At 37.0% G+C, this 20,048-nt stretch overlaps 1 protein-coding gene across 2 annotated transcripts; it reads left to right on the plus strand.

The window, feature by feature from the left end:
• Nucleotides 1–957: 957 nt before the first annotated feature.
• LOC111942828 (receptor expression-enhancing protein 3-like) lies at nt 958–19,761 on the plus strand. Of its 2 annotated transcripts, XR_015285284.1 has the most exons (6): nt 958–1,999; nt 2,495–2,615; nt 3,912–4,025; nt 11,155–11,302; nt 15,130–15,281; nt 16,026–19,761. XR_015285284.1 is itself a non-coding variant. In XM_086883774.1 (5 exons), the coding sequence occupies exons 1-5, from the start codon at nt 1,932–1,934 to the stop codon at nt 15,132–15,134; spliced, it is 456 nt and encodes a 151-aa protein (XP_086739900.1). In that variant the 5' UTR covers nt 984–1,931; the 3' UTR covers nt 15,135–15,291. The 2 variants fall into 2 exon arrangements, 1 of the variants encoding a protein (XP_086739900.1); XM_086883774.1 differs by lacking the exon at nt 16,026–19,761 and having other exon boundaries at nt 984–1,999; nt 15,130–15,291.
• Nucleotides 19,762–20,048: the final 287 nt, after the last annotated feature.

Here is a 20,048-nt window from a genome sequence, read left to right on the forward strand (position 1 = left end):
CCTTTTCTCTTTTTTTCTGCTATGAAAACCCCTCTAAGTCACACATGTTCATTTGTTACATCATTGATACTTGTGGTACCTACTGCATTAGTTACTGCATACTAGAATATGATTTGTGGTTTATAGAATCTTTGCCCAGTCCTCAGGAGGTCTCCTGGCAGATCTCTTGTGCCCTCTTGCAAGACATTTATACTATTCCTAGAAGCCCAGGACAAATTCCACTTACACTGTTCTTAATTGGATTAATAGATGTTGATTAAGGAAGGAACAACCTAGATAAATTATATTGGGGAAAAATACAGTCTTGGAAGGATTCTTAAAGGTTGCATTGCATTCTGCTTAAGTTGATGGGGCAAGGTTAGATTTGATTTTCATTCAGGTGTTGACTCTGGTTCATGGAAGGGTCACCAGTCTAAATATCACATGGCCTGTCAGCAATGACTTCAGCTGTTGTGTACATTTGTCTTTGTTTATTCAACCCTAAAATATCTAAATCCTCTGAGAAATTGAAGAATGTTATCACATGACTGAGTTTCTTGTCAAACTGAAACACAGAAAAGCTTTACATTTAAGATAAATGGGTCTCGGGTTCTGACAGAGGAAGTGGTTTTAAATGATAATGCACATCCATGAAATAGGCAGCAGTGTATCATTAGGTTTAGAGTAGTTACTTAAGTCCACTACAAATAAGATTGTTTTAAAAGGGAAGATTAAACCTGAGCCACATCCTCTGTGGGAAGGTGTGTATGTATGTGTATATATATATATATATATATATATATATATATATACACACACCTTCAAAGGAATATATATATATATCCTCCCTTTGAAAGAGAGTACCGTGAATTTAGGGTTCCAACTAGTCTCTAACAGTTGTGGTGGTTTTGTTTTACTGTTTGCTGGTTTGGTTTTTTGGGGGGGTTGTTTGTTTCTAAATGGTTATGCATTGTTGCAGGGTATTTTCCTAGGAATTTAAAGAACATGTGGATGTTCAGTTTGTACAAATAACCAGTGGTGGTTTGCAGTGACCCATTTTGGAAATACATTGCTTTTGGCATCTCCTAGCTTAGGGAAGACAAATGCATAGGAACTATTTCTGTAGTATTTATTCTGAAACATGTAATCAGCTGATGCAACCAAATTTGAACAAATGCTCAAGAAAAAGGAGTGATTATCTTACTTGTTATAAAACAAATTATACTATTTTAAGAACTTTAAGTCTGATTTCAAAGCAATGATATATAGTATAAGCCATAAACAAAAATAGGTTTCTACCTGTAAATCCCTGAAGCATTAACACATAAACTTTTTAATTAACAAGAATTTTGTAGTTCTTGGCATATAAATAGAATTAAAATCTCCATGCAAATGCTCTTTATGTTGCCTTGCCTCCGTGTTAATACCATACCAGTAATCACACAGGTGGAATGTAATGGTAATGTGAAGCTGAATAACACATACTGTGAAATGAAAGCAAGGGATGCTTCACTAATGCTGACTTTCATGTGCATGGTATGAACATATGGTTGAGTGTGGAAGAGAATGAAATAGCTGTTAGTGTTATGGTGGGATTTGTTTTCCATACTTAGGATAATCTACTGATCTCGCACTGGTTTTTTTATATCGCTAAAGGTTTGTAGAGAGAGAATCAAATCTGTGAAATCAACCTATGTGAGCTTGTGATCCTGGTGACACAGCCATTTCATATTGAGCTTGTTGCAGCTGCCACCAATCCTACTTATGAACAGAAATCTTCTGGAATCTTCACCTGATCATTTCACCTGATACCTGGTTTATGAAGACTGAGATACTGTTGAATGTCTTGCCGTGCTAACTCGGAAAAAAATGTACCGTGTATAGTATATTATGTCTAAAAGTGAAATTAAAGCTCTTAGTGAAGATGCTATTTTAATTTTCAGGTTCGCTGGATGATGTACTGGATTGTGTGTGCTCTTTATATAGTTACTGAAACGATAACTGACCTAACAGTCTCTTGGTAAGACCCTGCTTTTTATGAACTGTAGAGGAAACTATATTTGTTTCTGATGTTTTTGGAGTTGTATTGATTTATTTTATATAAAGAAGTCACGTTAATTTAATAGCCCATTTTACAGGAAAAGATCTTGGTGCATAGATGAACAGCATCTGCTTTCAAATTTGCTATACACTGTTACTTGAAGTAGGGATTATAACATTTCTAGCTCCACTGTAGAAACTGAATACGAGAATGAAACTCTTATAAGGATGGCCTAGAATTTCTCTGTGTAGGAATATATAATGAAAAACAAGCATATTAACTGTTTTGATTGCTTAAATGACAGTCCATAAATCCGTAACTCATTTAATTTCTGTCTGATGTAACTTCTTGTATTTGAAGAATCCTAAATGCTAATATAATTGTGGTTTTTTAATAGATCTCTTTATAAAGATTAGTTACTGTGCATTTTCTACTGCAGTTGTTAATTTTGTGCAACCTTTAACTTGTCTGTAGGTTTCCACTGTACTATGAATTGAAGATAGCTTTTGTTACCTGGCTCCTTTCCCCATATACTAGAGGGACAAGTTTAATCTACAGAAAATTCCTCCACCCACTGCTTTCTTCTAAAGAAAGGGTAAGAAATAACTTCTCAGATTTTTAATGCCTAATATGGAAACAACATGTGCTGAAATAAAAGCTGTTGCTAGATACAGTATAAGAGCAGAGCAGCTTGTTACTGTATTGCCAGGCAGCATGAATTTGGACTAGCGGAAGCAAGTGCACATGATTGTCCATGTCTATGCTTTTGTTTAACTTGCCTGAGCAGACCAGGTCCTGCTTCCTATTAACATGAGAGTTTCGTGTGCCCTGCTCTACTTGATGCACTCTGAGGAGCCCAGTTAAGTGGAAGTGATGCAGTTTAACTTTCTACTGCAAGCATGTGAATGTATGAACACAGCTTTACTAAAAGCTGTTAATGTTAACATTTTTTTCTAGCATAAATGAGGAATAACACTCCTCAGGATGATTGACATCAATGACTTTTTTTGGTTCGCAAACTGACAAGAGGAGAGACTTGTTTAAAGGGTAAACCAGTCTGCAGCAGTAAATACCCAAACATAAAAATAGCCAGAAGATGGTTTGCTTTAATCAAAGTATGACAGGGACACAGCTCTGCTTAGCTCTTTTTCAGCATCCTGTTTGGATGAGGGGAAAGAGCAATTAGCAAAGGTCTGAAGACAAGCACTGAGAAACCTCACACTACAGAAAAGAGCATTCCTGAAGGTCAGTGCTAGGCTTGGCCTTTATTAGGTAAAGCAGGTAGTAAGATTGTCACTGATAGGAACAGAGCAAGTATCTTGACATTCTGAATGTTGTGCAATAAACAACTTGCAACTTTGTGAGCTAGAGGGATACTTCCCTGTACTCTCCAAACTATTGGGAAGTACCTTGCAGTCTTTATCTTCAACTCCAGGCATTTACCAGAGCTGGAGATAAATGTCGTAACTGTTTTGTCCTTGGTACTTAACTATTTCAAAGCTGTGGGTTTGGAAGTTCTTTGCAAGTTGACTCTACCTTTCTAGGGAGCTGACTGAGTTCTTCATGTAAGATGATGTTATTTCTTGAAATGCATGATATTTCTTGAAGAACTTCTGTCCAACAAGTTAAGCTTACACTCTCTAAGGAACATTTTGCAACGTTTCTGAGCTGTACTGAAGTGATGTACTTTATCTTCTTGTTTGACCACATATAATAATTTTTTTAATGAGAGAGTTGTAATGAATAAAACACCTGTATACAAAGATATATCCCATTAAATATTTTCTTAAATATTTTTCTGTCTTCCTTTACTGATGGGAAAATAATACTGTGGGGTAACTTTGCTCTCTTATGAACAGCCCTCTAAAATTTAAATACGTTTTTCTTTTAGGAGATTGATGAGTACATTGTCCAAGCCAAAGAAAGAGGCTATGAGGCCATGGTGAATTTTGGAAGGCAGGAGTTGAATTTGGCAGCAACTGCTGCAGTGACAGCAGCTGTAAAGGTAAGTTTCTGCTTGCATTAATTGCTTTTGAGCTTGATATCAGTGTCATTGCACTGGGGATTTACCACTCTTATATAAAAAAGATAAATTCTGCAAGTGTATTGAAATCCTGGGACACAATTCAAGGCTTGCAGCCCTCTTCTCATAGTACGTTTGTTGTTTTTTTGTTTAAGATGGCTTGCAGTTATTTCTTGGATTATGAGGATCAATTTACTCTAAATTCAAAAGTTACCATTCAGTTTTCTGTGCAGGCTTTTAACATAGATGTCCATTGTTTCTTTTCTGTCTGTGTTGTGCTTTCTTACTGGTAAACAAACTTTTCAAAGGACTTCTGGCTTTTCTGCTGTTTTTCTCCAATCATCCTGAGGTAATGCCACATAATGAATTTAGGCATGAAGGACTACTACCATCGATAAAAATTATCTTGACACAATTAACCTGTTTGCAACTTGAGTGAATTATTAAATTATTATGCTAAGCATAAGCCTGCCTATTGGTGTTTAGAATACATTTTCTTTGCCATGGATTTGCCATTAAATTATGAAGTAATCTGTCATTTTTTCTAGATTACCTTCCCGCAAAAATTCACTACCTTTAATATTTCAGACGGCTCTGGGTCTAGAAAGACAAAATACAGGCTAATATGTAAGATTGTAACCAATTTGTGCACCACTGAAGGGAATATACTTCAGACCATGTGTATCCTACCTAATAGTAATTCAAACCAAAACACACACACACACACACACGCACACACACAAAAAAAAAGAAAAAAAGAAAAAATAAAAGGTATAGAGAGAAAAAGTTGTATGTCCAAGTGAAATCACAGGTTTAAGGCAATCATGATTAATTTCTTCCTGGGAATAAATGGAACCATTGTGCTCATAGTAACAGCACTGAAAACCTGAACACTGTCTGTAGATAACAGAAAACAACGAAGAGATCCCTGCCTGTCAAAGTCGAGTATGTACAGCTGGCATTAACTTAAATGTCTGGGCTTCTATGTGAACTTTCTGCATTAGAAATAAAAGACATTCCTAAAAACTACACTTTTACGTGCTACCTCAAAAAGCTTTGGAAAAGTAGTCGTGTATATCTTGTTTGCTCATTTTCTCTGTTCTTAAAGATGCATGTGGCTGGTATAGCATTGTAACTTTTTGTTTTAAAATATGGTCATAATGAGCCTAAAATACTGAGAAAGTGATTGCATTTGATCACTGTGGGTTTCTTCTTCATTATTCAAATTCTTAATAATGCCTTAAGACATGAAATAATTTTGAATGCAATAGAATGCACCACCAAAGGAATTAAAGTATCCAGAGTGAAAATAGGTTATTTAAACAAGCCAAGGAAACCCAACAAGCAAACACCCAAAGTGCTCTATGGGGAAATCAAGTTTAATTGCTAAATGCTAAAATTCAAGTTCTTTGCATTACAAATTTATTAGAAGAAGCGCCTGTAAGGATTCCTAGGATTTGTGTGTGTTCTTCATGTTTGGCTATGGTTGGATATTTCTGTGGTAACTTTTAGGGTGTAACTGAAGTACTGTAAAATAAATAACACCAATATCTCCTCAATCTTTTCTGAAATAATGAATAACTTTTTCTGAAATGTCTATGTTTAGACTTCATTGCTATTCAGCTGTGACTCGCAAGATGCCTGCTCTTTTTGTTAAAACTTGTTAAACACGCTCATGAATATTTGTACAGAATTAGTTCAGTGCAGATCAGATGCTTGCGAAAAAAAACCACCACAATACCAAGACCTAAAATAGGCACGATTTTTAAACAGATGAAAGAGAAGACTCACTGAAAAAAAAATAAATAAAATCTTTATTTTGGCATGTTAAGCCTCTTATGTTTGTCATTCCAAAATGCTGAGCATGCCTGCTTCATGCAAGCAAATGGACACAATGCATGCGTTCTTGATTTTGTTCCCTGTTTTTCAAGAGTTAACTGCTGCCTCTAGCAGGTGAAATTATTATCCCTTCACCAAGAGCTGGTGGAGCATGCTATATGATTTCAGGAATTGAATTGAAGTAGTGGGATCAGGACACACTTTCACCACTATTCTTTTTTTTTTTTTTTTTTAAATAGACATTAGACACATACTTATTCTGACATAGCAGATCTCAAATTAGGAGAGGGGGAGAGGCTAAACATGTGCAAGATTAAACCTATGTCAAAAGACACTAAAGTGTCCAAGAAAACTGCTTATAGTGACTTTAGGAGGGTGTTAAAAATGGCTTGGAAACTTACTGAAATATTTTGAATATCAAATGTGGAAGAGAGTGATTTTCTTCAAGGGTTGTCAAAGGAATAGGGGATTACCATTAAAAGGTAATGCTGGCTCTGTTAGGGAGGTTGGAGCAGCCAGCCAGGTGAGTCTACTGAAATTTGACATAGATTTAAACCCTCTCCCCTATAGTTAAATTTAAATGTATTTGGCAAGAGTATTGACTTATAGCTTACATTCTCATACTGTATTTTTAGCTGGTACTAGTTAGCCACTGGTCATATAAAATGTAGTGTTTCAAAACCTACTAAATACATGAGCAAAATAGTGTTAAATAAGCATGTCAGAAAACAAATCTTTGTGAAATCCTGATTTCAGGAAATTTAGAGATGATAGTCTGTGCTGAATTTGTATATAAGGAAATTTTTATTAGTTAAGGAATCAAAAACAAGATACCTCAATAGCTCAGTTGTTTATGGATTTGGGGGAATTATATTCACAGCGCTTAGGTTCCAGTGCTACATCTCATACTTGGATACATCTCATACTCCTCTGTTTTTCAGGTCTTCTGAGATGATGGTTACCTCTGTGTTTCAATTTCTGCCAACCCATGCATTCAGATTTCTTGAGCTACTAGTGAAATCTGGTGTCTTTATCATTATGAGCAGGGGGACTGCTAATTAAGCTGTGAAATACTCGGGGGGTATTTCACAGCTTATGGGGTTACACAAATAGTGTTAATTTGTAAAGTGTTATTGGTGATGATAATATGTTTTGAGGGCTGTGTTTTCTGAATGTGTTCTAGTCATCCTGAATCTGCTGCCCTTTTGCTAATTGACTGTTATTCTCCTGGCCTTGCTCACACTTCCCCTTGTTCTCACTCAGGACATGGCAGAGGAAGGAGGTATCTTGCAGCCAGCTGTGGCACACAGCCAGTATCACTATGGGGAGCAGTACTGCTTTCATCCTCCTCCCTGCTGGGACAGCCTGTCATGCTGCAGAGGTTATTCACGGGACAGGAGTCCCTCTCCACGTTGAGAGGGAACAGAAGTCATTCCCTGTCAGCTTGGATTGGATCAGGGAGAGAAGAGCTGAGAATGTGGGTACTGCATGCTGTAGAGTCCATTGAGAACTCGTCCAAGGGAGGCAGGCAGCTTCTGTCAGTGATCCCGGCCAGTGGGGGGTGCAAGTCCAATTTAAAGAACAAAGAGTCCCTGAGGCAGACAAAGTGGTGTTTGTTTACTTCCCTGGGTTAAGCATACAGACTGTAAAAGCACATGCTCAATAACAGAATAGAAAATGTAATTTCATTTATGAGGGTCAGCTGATGAGACTGCATACTAATAACATACCAGAGGCTGAGTAGACTTGAAAGGAGACCCTTAAATAGGCTTTATTTATTTTTAAAAATTGATTTAAAAACATATTATGACTTTAATTGGTCACATTGGTCACTGTTAATGAATGTGGACTCCAAAAAATGGTTAGTATGTTTTAGGAAATGCTATTGAATAATGAAGAAAAATCATTCTCAAAGACTTGCATTTTCTTTAAGACAACACACAGACTTCACAGTTCATCCCTCTTCAGTGTTTGCATACATAGAAATTTCAGTGCTAAGTTGTGTGATTTTTTTAAAATTTTTTTTTTCTTCCCCTGGCATTGTAAATATATGTGTCTCAATCTTTTATGCTGTAATTTAGTCACCAGCCTCTGGCCTGAGTGCAACCTAATGTATACCTTCCTTACTGGCAGGAACTGTCAGTATAACTGGCCACCAGTGGTAACTGCTCTGCCATCTTCTCCTGAGCAGCATCTTGGAGTGTGTATATCTGCGGAGAGCTGGCAGCTTCTGCCATATCCATGGCATGGGAGTGGAAGCAGGAGGTCCTCTTCTGCTCCACCTACAACTGAATTTCAGTTTTTAGGGCAAACATGTTGCTTTCAAGCTGTAACTCTGACCTTTCAAACAAAATATCAAAGCTCTTAAAGCATTATTTTAAATGTCAATGTTACTCTCACATTTCCTGCAGTGGAGAACATTTAATCACACATTTCCTGCAGTAGGAAAGAATTTAATATTTTTCAGCCAGACTTTTATCCTAAGCTGATAGTAATCCAGATCTTCACAGAACGCTTTGCTTCAGCAGAAAGCAATTAACAGCTGCTTTTGAGCGTGGGGGTGGAAGAATCTTAAGTCTTACATGCAGTGTAAGCACAGTGATATGTACACTCCCACAGAACACCTTGAATTTGTCCTTCAGTCTATGCAGTGGAGTTAAAGTAGATATCAATCTTGATTTGGCTAGACTGGATGTTCCCAGGGGTGGGATAGAGACTGGAGGCACTGTAGGGAGTATCTATATAGGGTTAGTATGTGTGATGGGGACTGTCCGGTTGTTGTGCAACTCCCACTCCTACTGTGACTCTCAGGCATGTGTACTGCATCTTTATTTGTATACATATCCTTTCAAACTTCTCAATGCTTTCTGTGTGTAACTGTGTGTAACTTGAGTAAAACTTTCCATCTTGGCAAGTAGTTCTGAAACGAAGGGCCCATTTACGTCCTCTCTGAGGCGCCACAGGAGCTCCAGCTCAACCATGCAGTTTGGTTAAGGGCACAATGTTATTTTATGGCACATCCTTGACTTTTTTTTTCCCTTTGAAAAACAAAATTCTGTATCCAAAAGCTTCACTGGAAAATAGGGTTGAATGTTCCTAGCTTGGATCTAGTCCTTTATCTACAGTGGAATAAGAACTACAGGCTTGTAATGTGAATTCTTAGTATTTTAGTTGTTATGTTTAGTTGCTATACAATTTCCAAATGTCTTTTTGTAGTATATCACATGATGAATGAACTTTCTGGGCAACTAAACAAGTGTCTTTCTATACTTCTGCTGCTGGCCAAAACCAGCTTCTGTCACTATTTTAAGTAGACTCTTCACATTTGGTGAGTGGAATTGTGCTGAATTTGTATGGATTCTGCTGTGAACCAACTAGGCCCATTTTACATATTCACCAGCATTCAGTGACTGAGACTTAAGTCCTCTTCAAGCATTGGACATGGACTGATGAACAGTCTTCATACTATAGCAGAGTAATGTATATACTGTAAGCTGTTACTTGTCAAAAGAAGCAGTTCTTTCTCCAGTCCTCTTCTCCATGTCCTAGCAGCTGGTAAAGTATAGCTGGTTCCTGATGTATTTTACTTGAAATGCTTTTCAGTGCAAGAAGTGGAGTAGTGGAAGGGCAGGATTTTTTCTGCCTTAGGAGGAACCTTAGGAGACCTGTCTTAAGCCATTTTGGGGAAATCAATTTGACTTCATAATTTCTATAACCTTTAATACAGACACTGTACAGCATTCATAGGGCATTTTTAACTCAAAGGCAAGCTGTACTTAAGTTTTTGAGAACTGAGTAATCATACAAGTTTGTAGAAAGAGAGAGAAAAGTTAAGGCTCCTACTTCTCTCACAAGAAACCTTTTCTTTGTTATTGTTTGGTGACAATGTATGAATGGTGGAGTAAGAATTATAATAGGTTTCTTGTGCTTAAATAGCACTCTGTTCACTATGTTAATTTTATATACTGTACTAATAGCTAGTCATTAGAAAATTAAAATTAGGTTTCAGCCACTTTTCCCTCCTGCCCTTTGGTACCCAAGCAAACTCAAATAGCTTTCATTCAATTGTCTCTTCACTTTACATGGCTATTCTTAGCATGGAATAATTCAGTATGCTGGTCTACCAATGGCAAACAGTTGTTGTCATAAGTGCGGGAACAAACGGCTGTGGCCTGCAACACCAGAATTGCCTTCTGCTGGTGCTGTTGCAGAAAAAGTTGTATGGAATTGTACCCAGGTTTCTGCTCCTGCTAGCTAACATGCTGATCAAACAAAGAATTTTACTTAAAATCTTCATTTGTAAGAATGAAATTAACTATTTTAACACTTGCTTGAAGTGGAATTCATGCACAGGCTTGTTAACCTTTCCCTAAAATGGTTATTTTTTGCCTTCTGCCAGAGAGGGAAGAATAAGGTGTTATTTTAACATGACTTTGAGTACTTTACTCGTGGTCATATTCTTTTAGTTGCTTGTGTAATAAATTAATCTTTAATGCTTTAGTAGTAACATCATCTAATGTAAGATGAAAGAGCTGCTGGATGACCTTTCTTTCCAACAGGGAAATTTCCATATGTTCCATACAGAAAAGAAGTGAAGACAATTGGAGAAGGAATACTTAATGTTCATATGTGATTAACTATTCTCCTGTGTAGCATTCGATTTTGCATTGGTATTATGTCAGTGAAGCTATACTAGTAAGAGAACTTGCTATCCTGTAGTCCAGACTGGACCTCTTTGGTTTGTAGTTTCAAGTTTCTGTCAACTGGAGCTCCTTTTGTAGTGCTGCCAGTTTCTCAGTTATTTGAATTAATGTTACAGATTGTATTTTTAACATGTTTCTCCTTCACTTTATTCAGATTTGTGGAGGATAAAATATAAAATAGCAGAAGAAAACTATCTTCAACCATACTCTTTAAAATGCAGGTGTTACTGTCATGCTACCTTGAGCTGCTATGCTTGAAGTTAACATTTCTGATGTGTGTTTCTTTTAAACACTTGCCCTCGCCCACGTCTTTATTTGCTCTGATTAAAGGAGTGAAGTGCAGCATTTGTAATTAAGCTGCTAGCATGTGTAACTTTGTCATCTGCAAGCAATGTACAGTTAAGCATGGGTAAAAGTAATACCTAAATCAGATGTAAAGCAGCTGCATGTGTATGTTCAATGTATTTTGTTGTGCAGCAAGGAAGCATGGGCTTAAACATCTTAACCCAAGCTGAGCAGCAAAGTTAAACCTCTGCCTGGTTTCCAAAGATACTGTTGTTGTATTTCAGAGCCAAGGTGCAATAACTGAGAAACTGAGAAGTTTCAGTATGCATGATTTGACTGCTATACAAGGAGATGAGTCTGTTGGACAGAGACCTTATCAGACATTGCCAGAAGCTAAAAAGAAAACCAGAGCCTCTGCAAGTGAATCTTCAGGTATGTATCTTTTCTTTTCCCTGCCTAAAAGAACAATTCACCCAAAGCAAAAGTGGAAGAGCAGAAATACATTTACCCTCTTTCTAAATGGAAAAGGCCTCAAAGAACTCCAGTAGACTTAAACAGAGTACACTCAAAGTAAATTATGGCAGTTCAATTCTTCCTGAATGACTTTCTTCTCTCATCCACTCCCAGTGTAATCACACTGTATTCATTACTCCTGTCATTGCCAATTGGCAACAAGAACTTATTACCAAAGTAAAACTTAATTGGAAGTCAAACGTTATATGATTAAGTAGTGTTTCTGTGACAAATGTAAAAGAAGTTAAACATGAAAACATATGGAAGCTCAGTAAATAAAAGAGAAAATTAATAGAAATTACTTCACCAGGTGTCCTGGGGTGACTTTATGATACTAGTATTCCCAATCTCCTGCTTTATAGATTAAGTTCTTCACCTTTAATATTAGCTTTGAGAGCCAGGGAAGTTAAAACTGCTGGAGGCTGATGGGAGTTTTTTCTCCGACCAATAACTAGCTATTTCTGAGAACTGACAGTGGTTTTGACCATTGAAAAGTGAGATCAACCTGTGAACACCTACTTTAAGACCTAAACCCGAGAATTTCTTGTTCTCTTTGGTTTCTGGCTTTTGAAGAAGTAACAGGTTCCGGCTCAGCCTCCTCCTCCACCACAGCAGGCCAGACAAGGTCGCGGAGGGGAGTGGCGGGGAGGTGAGCAGGCCCAGGCCGGATCAGGCCAGTTCCCCTGGCTCGGTTGCAGTTTCTGCCACTGCTGAGTTTTACCAGAGACTGCCAAGTAAGGAGAGGCCATCGCAGACATCTCTAGCCACCGCTCTGGCAGAGATAAGAGAACCACCTACCAGGCCTGGGCAAGATTTTAACCCTTTCATTACCCAGATGAGACTTGCAGATTAATCCTTTTTTCCAGAGAGAGAAAGTGATCAGCATGTAAAAGAGACCCTATAAACTATCAAAGATAGTGAAGAAAGGAATTAAGCCTCAGAGGAGGTAGAGAAAGAAGAAGATGCTTTAATAAGCTGAAATATTTTTCTGTTAAAGCTATGGAGATGGACAGTAGTGTTCTGAAAAAAACTTTAATTCATGACAGTATATTGGGAGGAATGGAGTGTTTCAAAGTGAGGATTTTGAGCAAATGGTGAAGTGGTTGTGGTACTGTGAGATGCTGGAACAGAGGGGGAGAAGTAATAGTTGAAGATTTGCAGCCTTTAAGAGGCAAAGAGAACACTTCTGTTTCCAGAGTAGCTCACAGAGACACATGAAGAGAACTTTTGCCTTTGAATAACTCAGCCTTAAAAATGACATCCCTAGACTCATTTGACGCATAACACACCTCAGAGTGATGTGAAGCGAGAGGAGAGAACCGATGGCAGAATTTCCAGGCAGCTGGCATCAGAGCTATAAAAGAAAGCTATAAAAGAAATAGTTTTCTTGTGAGAAACTCCATAGGTAGCAGAAGAAGACTTCTGTTTCTCTGCAAAGACTGATGAAAAGACTCTAGCAAGAATTGGGACTGTTTTAAACAAAAGAGTTCTTTTTGTCTCTATGTTGTCATGTGAACAAGGGAATGGTTGGGTAGTGAGCCAGAAAAGGGTTGTTCTGGAGGTTTTATTCTGGTTTCTTATTCTTGTAGTTTTTGTTAATAAACCTTCTTTATTCCTTTTAAGTTTTAAGCCTGTTTTGCTCTTGTTCTAGTCCACATCTCGCAGCAAGAAATAAGTAAGTTTTCTAGTGATTTTTTAGTTACTGCTTTAAAACCACAACACCAGGTTTGTAGTAATAGATCAAAATGTAAAATTGTATATGGTGATACGAATAATAAAGGCATCAAGTTGTCATAATAGACTGATGTCTATTAACACTCAGACGATGGTGTGTGGTGATCAATATATGGTCTTGTTGAAAGATAGTATTATTTCATTATTATGTTACATATACTGTTATTGTCATCATCACTTTGCCCTTGAGCTTGTGATGCTTGAAGGAAGGTTTTGCTGAAGGTCTGCTAACTACGTAATTTTTAAATAGCAAGACTGTGATGTATAGGAACTGCTGTTTCCCACAAAAGAAGTGGGTCTGGGCTATTTCTTTTCACCTAAGACTGTCATTCCTTCTCATCCCTCCATTTTGGGGATGGATAGCATTTGTGGGGTCCAAGGAATTTCATGAATAGTGTGCTAGCCCATTCTAAGGAATAGGTGACCAGCTGAAGGGACCTAATCTGAATTGGAGTTTCCAGAAGGTATCCTGTGCAGGGCAGAGTGAACTGGAGCCTCTGGCTAGAGAGAAAGCCAAGAATTCACAAAGAGCTGCACTAGAGATCATGTCACTGCAGCTGTTGTGCAGGATCTGTTCCTCAGTAAGAGAGCATTATTTACCTATCTGAAATAGCTTTAAAATGCTCTAATTTTTTTAAAAAAAAATCTTCAGTTTATACTATATAAATAATCACCGATTGTGAGATTCAATCTCAAATGTCAAAAAGCTTTCTTACAGCTAGTTGAACTTAATTAATCTTTTCTGGTCCTGGTCTCATCTAGCATACACCTCTCATGTTTTCTTTGAATTTTCTTCAGCATTAGGAACTTAAAAAAGATCAAAAGTACACATAGATTTAGGAACACTGTGTAGCAATATTCTCTTGTGCTGAGCTGGATCTTATTTTTTGTCTGGGCCAGGAGTTCTGTGCAAATTGATTTAAAAGGCCTAGCTGTAGGATGTGGATTGTAGGATGATGCTGAGCTGGCAGTGCTCTTGCTGTGAAAAAGGCAGATGGGATGCCGATGCATCAGGTATTACAAATGCAGATAAAAAAGTATTGGTGTCACTGCAAACACTGCTACTCTGAAACAGAGAAAGAGATGTGATTCAAATCTTCTGTGTTGAAAAAGATTAATTGAAACTGTACTGGAAGCAGAGACATGTTGCCTCTAAAATGGCAGAAGAGAATGACCGAATGTTTGTCTCAAGTAGCTGTGGAATGGATGATGTGATTCTAATTTCTAGGGAAAAAAATTGATGAAAAAAATTAGATAAGCCTAAATAAAATATTGGCTTAAGATAAAATGTACACAGGTCATTGATAAAATTTGGTTTAGAGTCTAAAAGGTGTTCCTGAGTGTTACCGCCAGTAGATTCTGGGATAAAAGGAGTGTTCAGTGGAGGAAGGAATCAGACTGGATTTGGTAGCTTTGCGATAGGTCTGTGGTGGAGATTCGGGGCTGTTGGACCCCAAGGAGCTTTCGGAGTGTATTTTTAAGCAGTTAGTGCCCTCTAGTGAGAGTCTTCGGTAATAATCTTGGTCCTGGTTTTGTAGTATGTTAACAACTCTTAACAGTACTTTGGTGTGTTACCGAAATGAAAGAAGCTTTGGTATTAAAAATGCAGGAGGATGAGTGTATGAAGAAAGATCCTATGAATGCAAGTCATCAAATGGTTTGTATTGGGAGGGATCTTTAAAGGCTTATTATAAGTGTAACCACCTTCTCATGTGGATTGTGTCCTAAAATCTTAGGTACTTCTTTAGATAATAACTCAAGTTTTTGCAGTTCAGTGTAAAGCAGAAGATGTCAGCAAACTTGTGATTTCAGTCTTGACAACTGAAGAAGCACTGCATTACATACATGTGGAACCAAGTGGCAGGATTAGAAGCACCAAACTCGTGGCAAAGTAGATGTTTCTGTTTTGAAATAAGCACATCATCTAAAAGCATAAATCACGATAAAAATCGCTGCTTTCTTAGAAGTCAAAAAGTTACAGCTACTATTTTTTAAATATTTTTTTTCTAAAGGTTAGAAAACCCCACTGGAAAAAAATCCTGGAGATGATAAAACAGATGAAGAGATGGAGGGGACACATTCGGAGGATGAAATGTTCGCTCCGAGAGGCCTTCGCAGAACTCAGAGTATGAAGTCTGTGAAAACTATTAAAGGCCGTAAAGAAGCAAGTATAATCCTGGTTAATTGAGTTTGTTCTTTCAGTGTATATTGGCATTATTCTTAGTGCAGAAATTTATTTTTATTTTTAATATTGGAGAAGTTGTCAACAATAACTGGGTTCCAGAATGCTAAATGGGGAAGAAAGCATGTGACAACAATATCTAAGTTTGGAGCTTTTGTAGTTTGATGTGTTTAGGGGAAATATATGTATGAAATTAATGAAGCAAGGAGCAAGGGAGAGGAGACGAAACAGACTCTGTATTTGAAATGCTAATTTTGGCACCACCAAGCCTAATTTCAGGAAGTGTTCGCCTTGAAAGGGGTATGGATAACAATAATATTATCTGTGTGTTGTGCACACTTAAACATCTGCTGTTTAATAGATAAAGAATATTCAGAATTTTTTAGTTGCCATAGACAAACAGCCTGACTCTTTGTGATCTACAAAGAGAAGATCCTACTTAGCATCCTAGTGCATGCATCACAAAATTTAAAGATACTCCAGTATAAATCTCTGTGAAGTCTCATAAAAGTTTTTGGGTCATTCCAGGAAAACAATTGATACTTACTCTTCTTGCCCAATTCTGTTGAAACTTTATCTTATTCAGTCATAGGTAGATTCTCTTAGTGAAACCGGGTGTCCAAAGCACATTGGAAGACATTTGCTAAATAGGATTAGTGGGGAGGTGAATCATATTTCCATTTCATGTGACTTAGTACTTCATTATAATTTTGTTTTTCCCCTCAGATACGATACGGATCACTAAAATACAGAGTAAAGAAGAGACCCGTTGTATACTTTTACGTGTACTGCACAATTCCTGCAAGAGCAACTGCTGTACTATAGTAACTTGAATTCAAGTGTTAAAGATCTGTGTACAATGCCTAGAATGAGTCTGTATGAACAGATATGGTAGGACTTGGTTTTGTGAGCCCAAGTGATCAGATAAAGTACTACTCTGTTTTTCTATAATTGTGTCATGTTTAGATTTAAATCTGGACAAGTTACAGCATGGATTTCAGCACTCCTTAAATAGGAGTAAAATGAGTAATAGGAAATACTCCTTTGCCAGAGGTATTGAACAGATTGAAATAATTGCAAATCAAATTGAATTAAGAGAAGCTGTAAGTATGTAGAGCTTGTGAAAATTGAACCATAGTGTCCCCAAGTTTACACTGTAAGATAAATATACTTGAAACATTTTTCTGAACTACAATTCCTGAAAAGGCCTTTGTGTAATTTTTAAATGTACAGTTTAAAGGACAGTGGGTGATGGTGGGAAAGGAAAAGGAAAGATGAGGTAGGTAGGATACATCCTTAACTTCATCATTTTGTGTCATATTGCCAAGCTTAGCAAACTGGGGTACATACAGCACTTTATGCAAAACTGTATAGTTTTGCACACTCTTAATGATTTACAACTGCACGCCATTTTAGTGACTTGCTACATAGGCTAGAGTTACATTTTGAATGCCAGCAATTCTTGTATTTCATGATATTTTTAAAATTCATCTTGATTCCTTAAGTACACTTAGGATGCTGTAGATATCTGCTACTAATGATATTATCAGGTGCCTTTCTATGTATTACCGGGCTGCGTAGGTTTTGTGGTTTTGGGGTTTTGGGTGGTTTTTTTTGTTTGTGGGTTGTTTTGTTCGTGTCTGTCTTCCTCCATCTAAAGAGATATAACATGATTTAAGTCAGATTTTGGTTAAAATTGTGGTAAGTAAAACTTGTAGCAATTCCAGTGATGCACCTCAGGGATCTTATCAGCCCATGAGCTGTGTGTTCAAGTCATGCTGCCGTAAAGTCATATATGATAGGTTAGTCAGGCCCTGGTTTAGTTTTGCTCTACATTGCTTTAAGAAAAAATATATTTTTATATATATGTACTTTAGAACATGTATGAGTGTATATTTCATACTATATGTGGATTCTAAGATGGTCTGTGTAGTACTTTTTTTTTTATTGCTAAAGTTATTACTAAAATATTTGCATATAAATAGCTTCTTCTAAAGATCTAGTTGATTTAGTGAATCATTTTATAACCTAGAATCCCATGGCATATCTACACAGAGATTAATTTTGAAATGACTTTCAATGCAGTGATTTGTCAAAATTACTTTTTTAGGTCACCTTTGGTATTATTTTCTGCAGTTCTGAGAATTAGACTGATTCTAATTTTCTGTGTGACTATATTTCTACTGTGGCTTTAGGGAGAAACAACCCATTTCTTGCAGATAGTACTTTATTATGTATCTTTGGGACAGACCTTGTGACTTGCCTCAAAGAGAACATAGCATGGATTCCTCATATCCTTCGATCTCTGACTTCAATCCTCAGACCTTCCCCCAGGTATTGACAATCATCTGCTGTTGGTGGTGTTGCTCTCTAGCTGTGGGAAATGTCTGCAAGCCATGTGCAAAGCTGTGCTCAAAATGCAACAGCACTTAGAGCATCTCTGAGGAACCTCGGTGCTTTAGTGAGAAGTCCCAGCAGGCCATGTGTGATTAGAAGGATGAAGTTTGCAATACTTTACTCAGAAACACAGTTTGATACCAGAAGACAGGAAGGCTGCTGTCTCTCAAATGAGTACAGTGCAAAACTCCCATCCCCTAAACAAAACTGTACCTAGTTATCCAGCTTTTCTAAGGAGCTGTAGGCAAGGAGTGATCAAGAAAAAACCTCCCTGGGAGTGTGGGACTTCTGCCCCAGGAGTGTTTGTGCTTCTCATCTGTTTCCCTGAGGCTTGTCTGTATGTTAAGGTACATAAGAAATTGAGGAACCTAGAGCTCTTGTATTTGCATCTCACCAGTCTCTGAATAGTAGACTAACCAGGGCCTGAGATGGACACTCTTACTGTATAGCTGAGCATTTGCTGACACATTTTTCTATAACTAATCATGCTTGTTTTACCAGCAAGCATTGCAAAAGAAGATCCTCTTTCTACAAGTCATAATCCTGCATGAAGGAGTAGGGTAAGCCATTTTTTCAGAATTACAGTTCCTGTTACAAGTTCATGTAGATCCTGTTTGGGGAGTTGTGTTTTTACCCCATCTCTAGGACTAGAGATCATTGAAGTATTTTAGGCTCTACCACACTCATGTCAGGAAGTTGCTCTATGTGTCTCTATGTACCTGAGGCTGTAACTTCTGGCAGACTTAACTTGCCAGCTCAGTAGTGATAAAGACTAAATAAACACTCCTCTATCTGGAACTTGCATGGAATTAGGAAAACTGGCAGTGTTATTAATATTCATTACTGTTTGCATAAAAATGTACTTCTTTCAGATCTTACATGACCAAATCTTCAATGTTTTCCTAGCTGTTGTCTTCATTCTAATAGCCAACTCTAAAAATATTTTCTTTTTATATCTCAGACTGATTTTGATCTTTGAATTCATCCTCAGACTTGTTCACTGGATTATCTTAATTTTTTTCCTCTTACTGTTCATTGTTAGCTGATGCTAACAATGCACACAATGGCATGATTAGCTTTCATCCCAGTGATACATAGTTCTCCTTACTGAATTTAGTTTAGTTTGGGTTTGAAATATTACAATCTTTTAACTTTAGTTACAGGAAATTTTCAAACTTTTCTTGCCTTAGCAACTGCAGAAGTCATCTGTCTAGCTCTTACAGGAAACTTCTTGAAAAAAATGTTAAAAATTGATGTTTATTATTCATTGTGGGTTTGGAATGTAAAATGTAGTTCATGCCAAATTATCTAATCTTCTGAAAAAAGTGTTTTCTGAGAACTGACTGACTGCCACCAACAGGACTGCTGGTGTACTTAAACAAAGACTTGGGGTTTAAAAGTGTTTTAAAGGAGAATATGTATTTCCATTTAAATCGTATAAAGGTTTGAAGCCTTTCCAAAATATATCTGAACTGACGGCTCTCTTAGCAAGAGCCTACTGTACTTCTAAAATACCCAGTCTGAGATGAGGATTAAACTGGTGGCCTCAGCTGCAAATAAGCTTAGGCTGGACTTTGATTACAATGTAATTGCCAATATTGCTAATTCCTTTGCTATGTGAAACTCACCAAATAATATCCAATATACATTTTGCAAAATATAATGAATTTTAAAATAGAAGGTAACTTAGTAAAAGAGAATGGTGGAGAAAATTCTGGGCGCATTCAACGTACTGTTCATGACAAAAATATGTTTTACTTTTGGTGTTGCTTTCATTAATGGGAAGTTGGTATTTTAAGGTATTTTTTCTACAAAAATGTATGTGCAAAGGCAATACTTTAACATTTTTCAAGAACTTATACTGTTAAATGCTACAAACCACAGAATATACATTTGGACTGAAGGTAGTAGCTTTAAAAAAATGCAATGTAAGCTTTAATTTTTATATTATAGTAATAACTTGCTGTCAACTTGTTTACATATTTGTAGGATGGAAACTTCATTATGCATTGACTTACCTTGATGCTGTCTTTAATAAATACTGCTTTGAGCAAGATGCAGTGGATATTTTATTATCTGAATTACTATTATAAACCTAGTCACTATGTAATCTGTATTCTGTTACTTATTATAATGGTTCAAACACAAAAACAATCTATCTGAAGTTTGGAGAAACTTTTAAAACTCGTTGAATTATGACTAAGCTACTCTTGATTTTCTGCCCCCAAGTTTGAAGCTGATTTAGGCTGAAATAAAATGTACCCTGCCAGAGGCAACTTGAACATACTATAGTGTCACCTGGTTTGATTAGGTGCTTGGTTCAGAGTGAATTAAAATTGAATTGCTCAATGT

This window comes from Cyanistes caeruleus, chromosome 3 (genome assembly GCF_971803275.1).
Source record: "Cyanistes caeruleus chromosome 3, bCyaCae1.hap1.1, whole genome shotgun sequence".
Classification (NCBI taxonomy): domain Eukaryota; kingdom Metazoa; phylum Chordata; class Aves; order Passeriformes; family Paridae; genus Cyanistes; species Cyanistes caeruleus.

Excerpts from the sequence above, each read along its gene's own strand:
- LOC111942828 (XM_086883774.1), top strand. The coding sequence starts at position 1,932 with ATGATGTACTGGATTGTGTGTGCTCTTTATATAGTTACTGAAACGATA. Across the intron at positions 2,000-2,494 it reads ACTGACCTAACAGTCTCTTG|GTTTCCACTGTACTATGAAT; the intron begins GTAAGACCCTGC and ends ACTTGTCTGTAG. Across the intron at positions 4,026-11,154 it reads CAGTGACAGCAGCTGTAAAG|AGCCAAGGTGCAATAACTGA; the intron begins GTAAGTTTCTGC and ends GTTGTATTTCAG.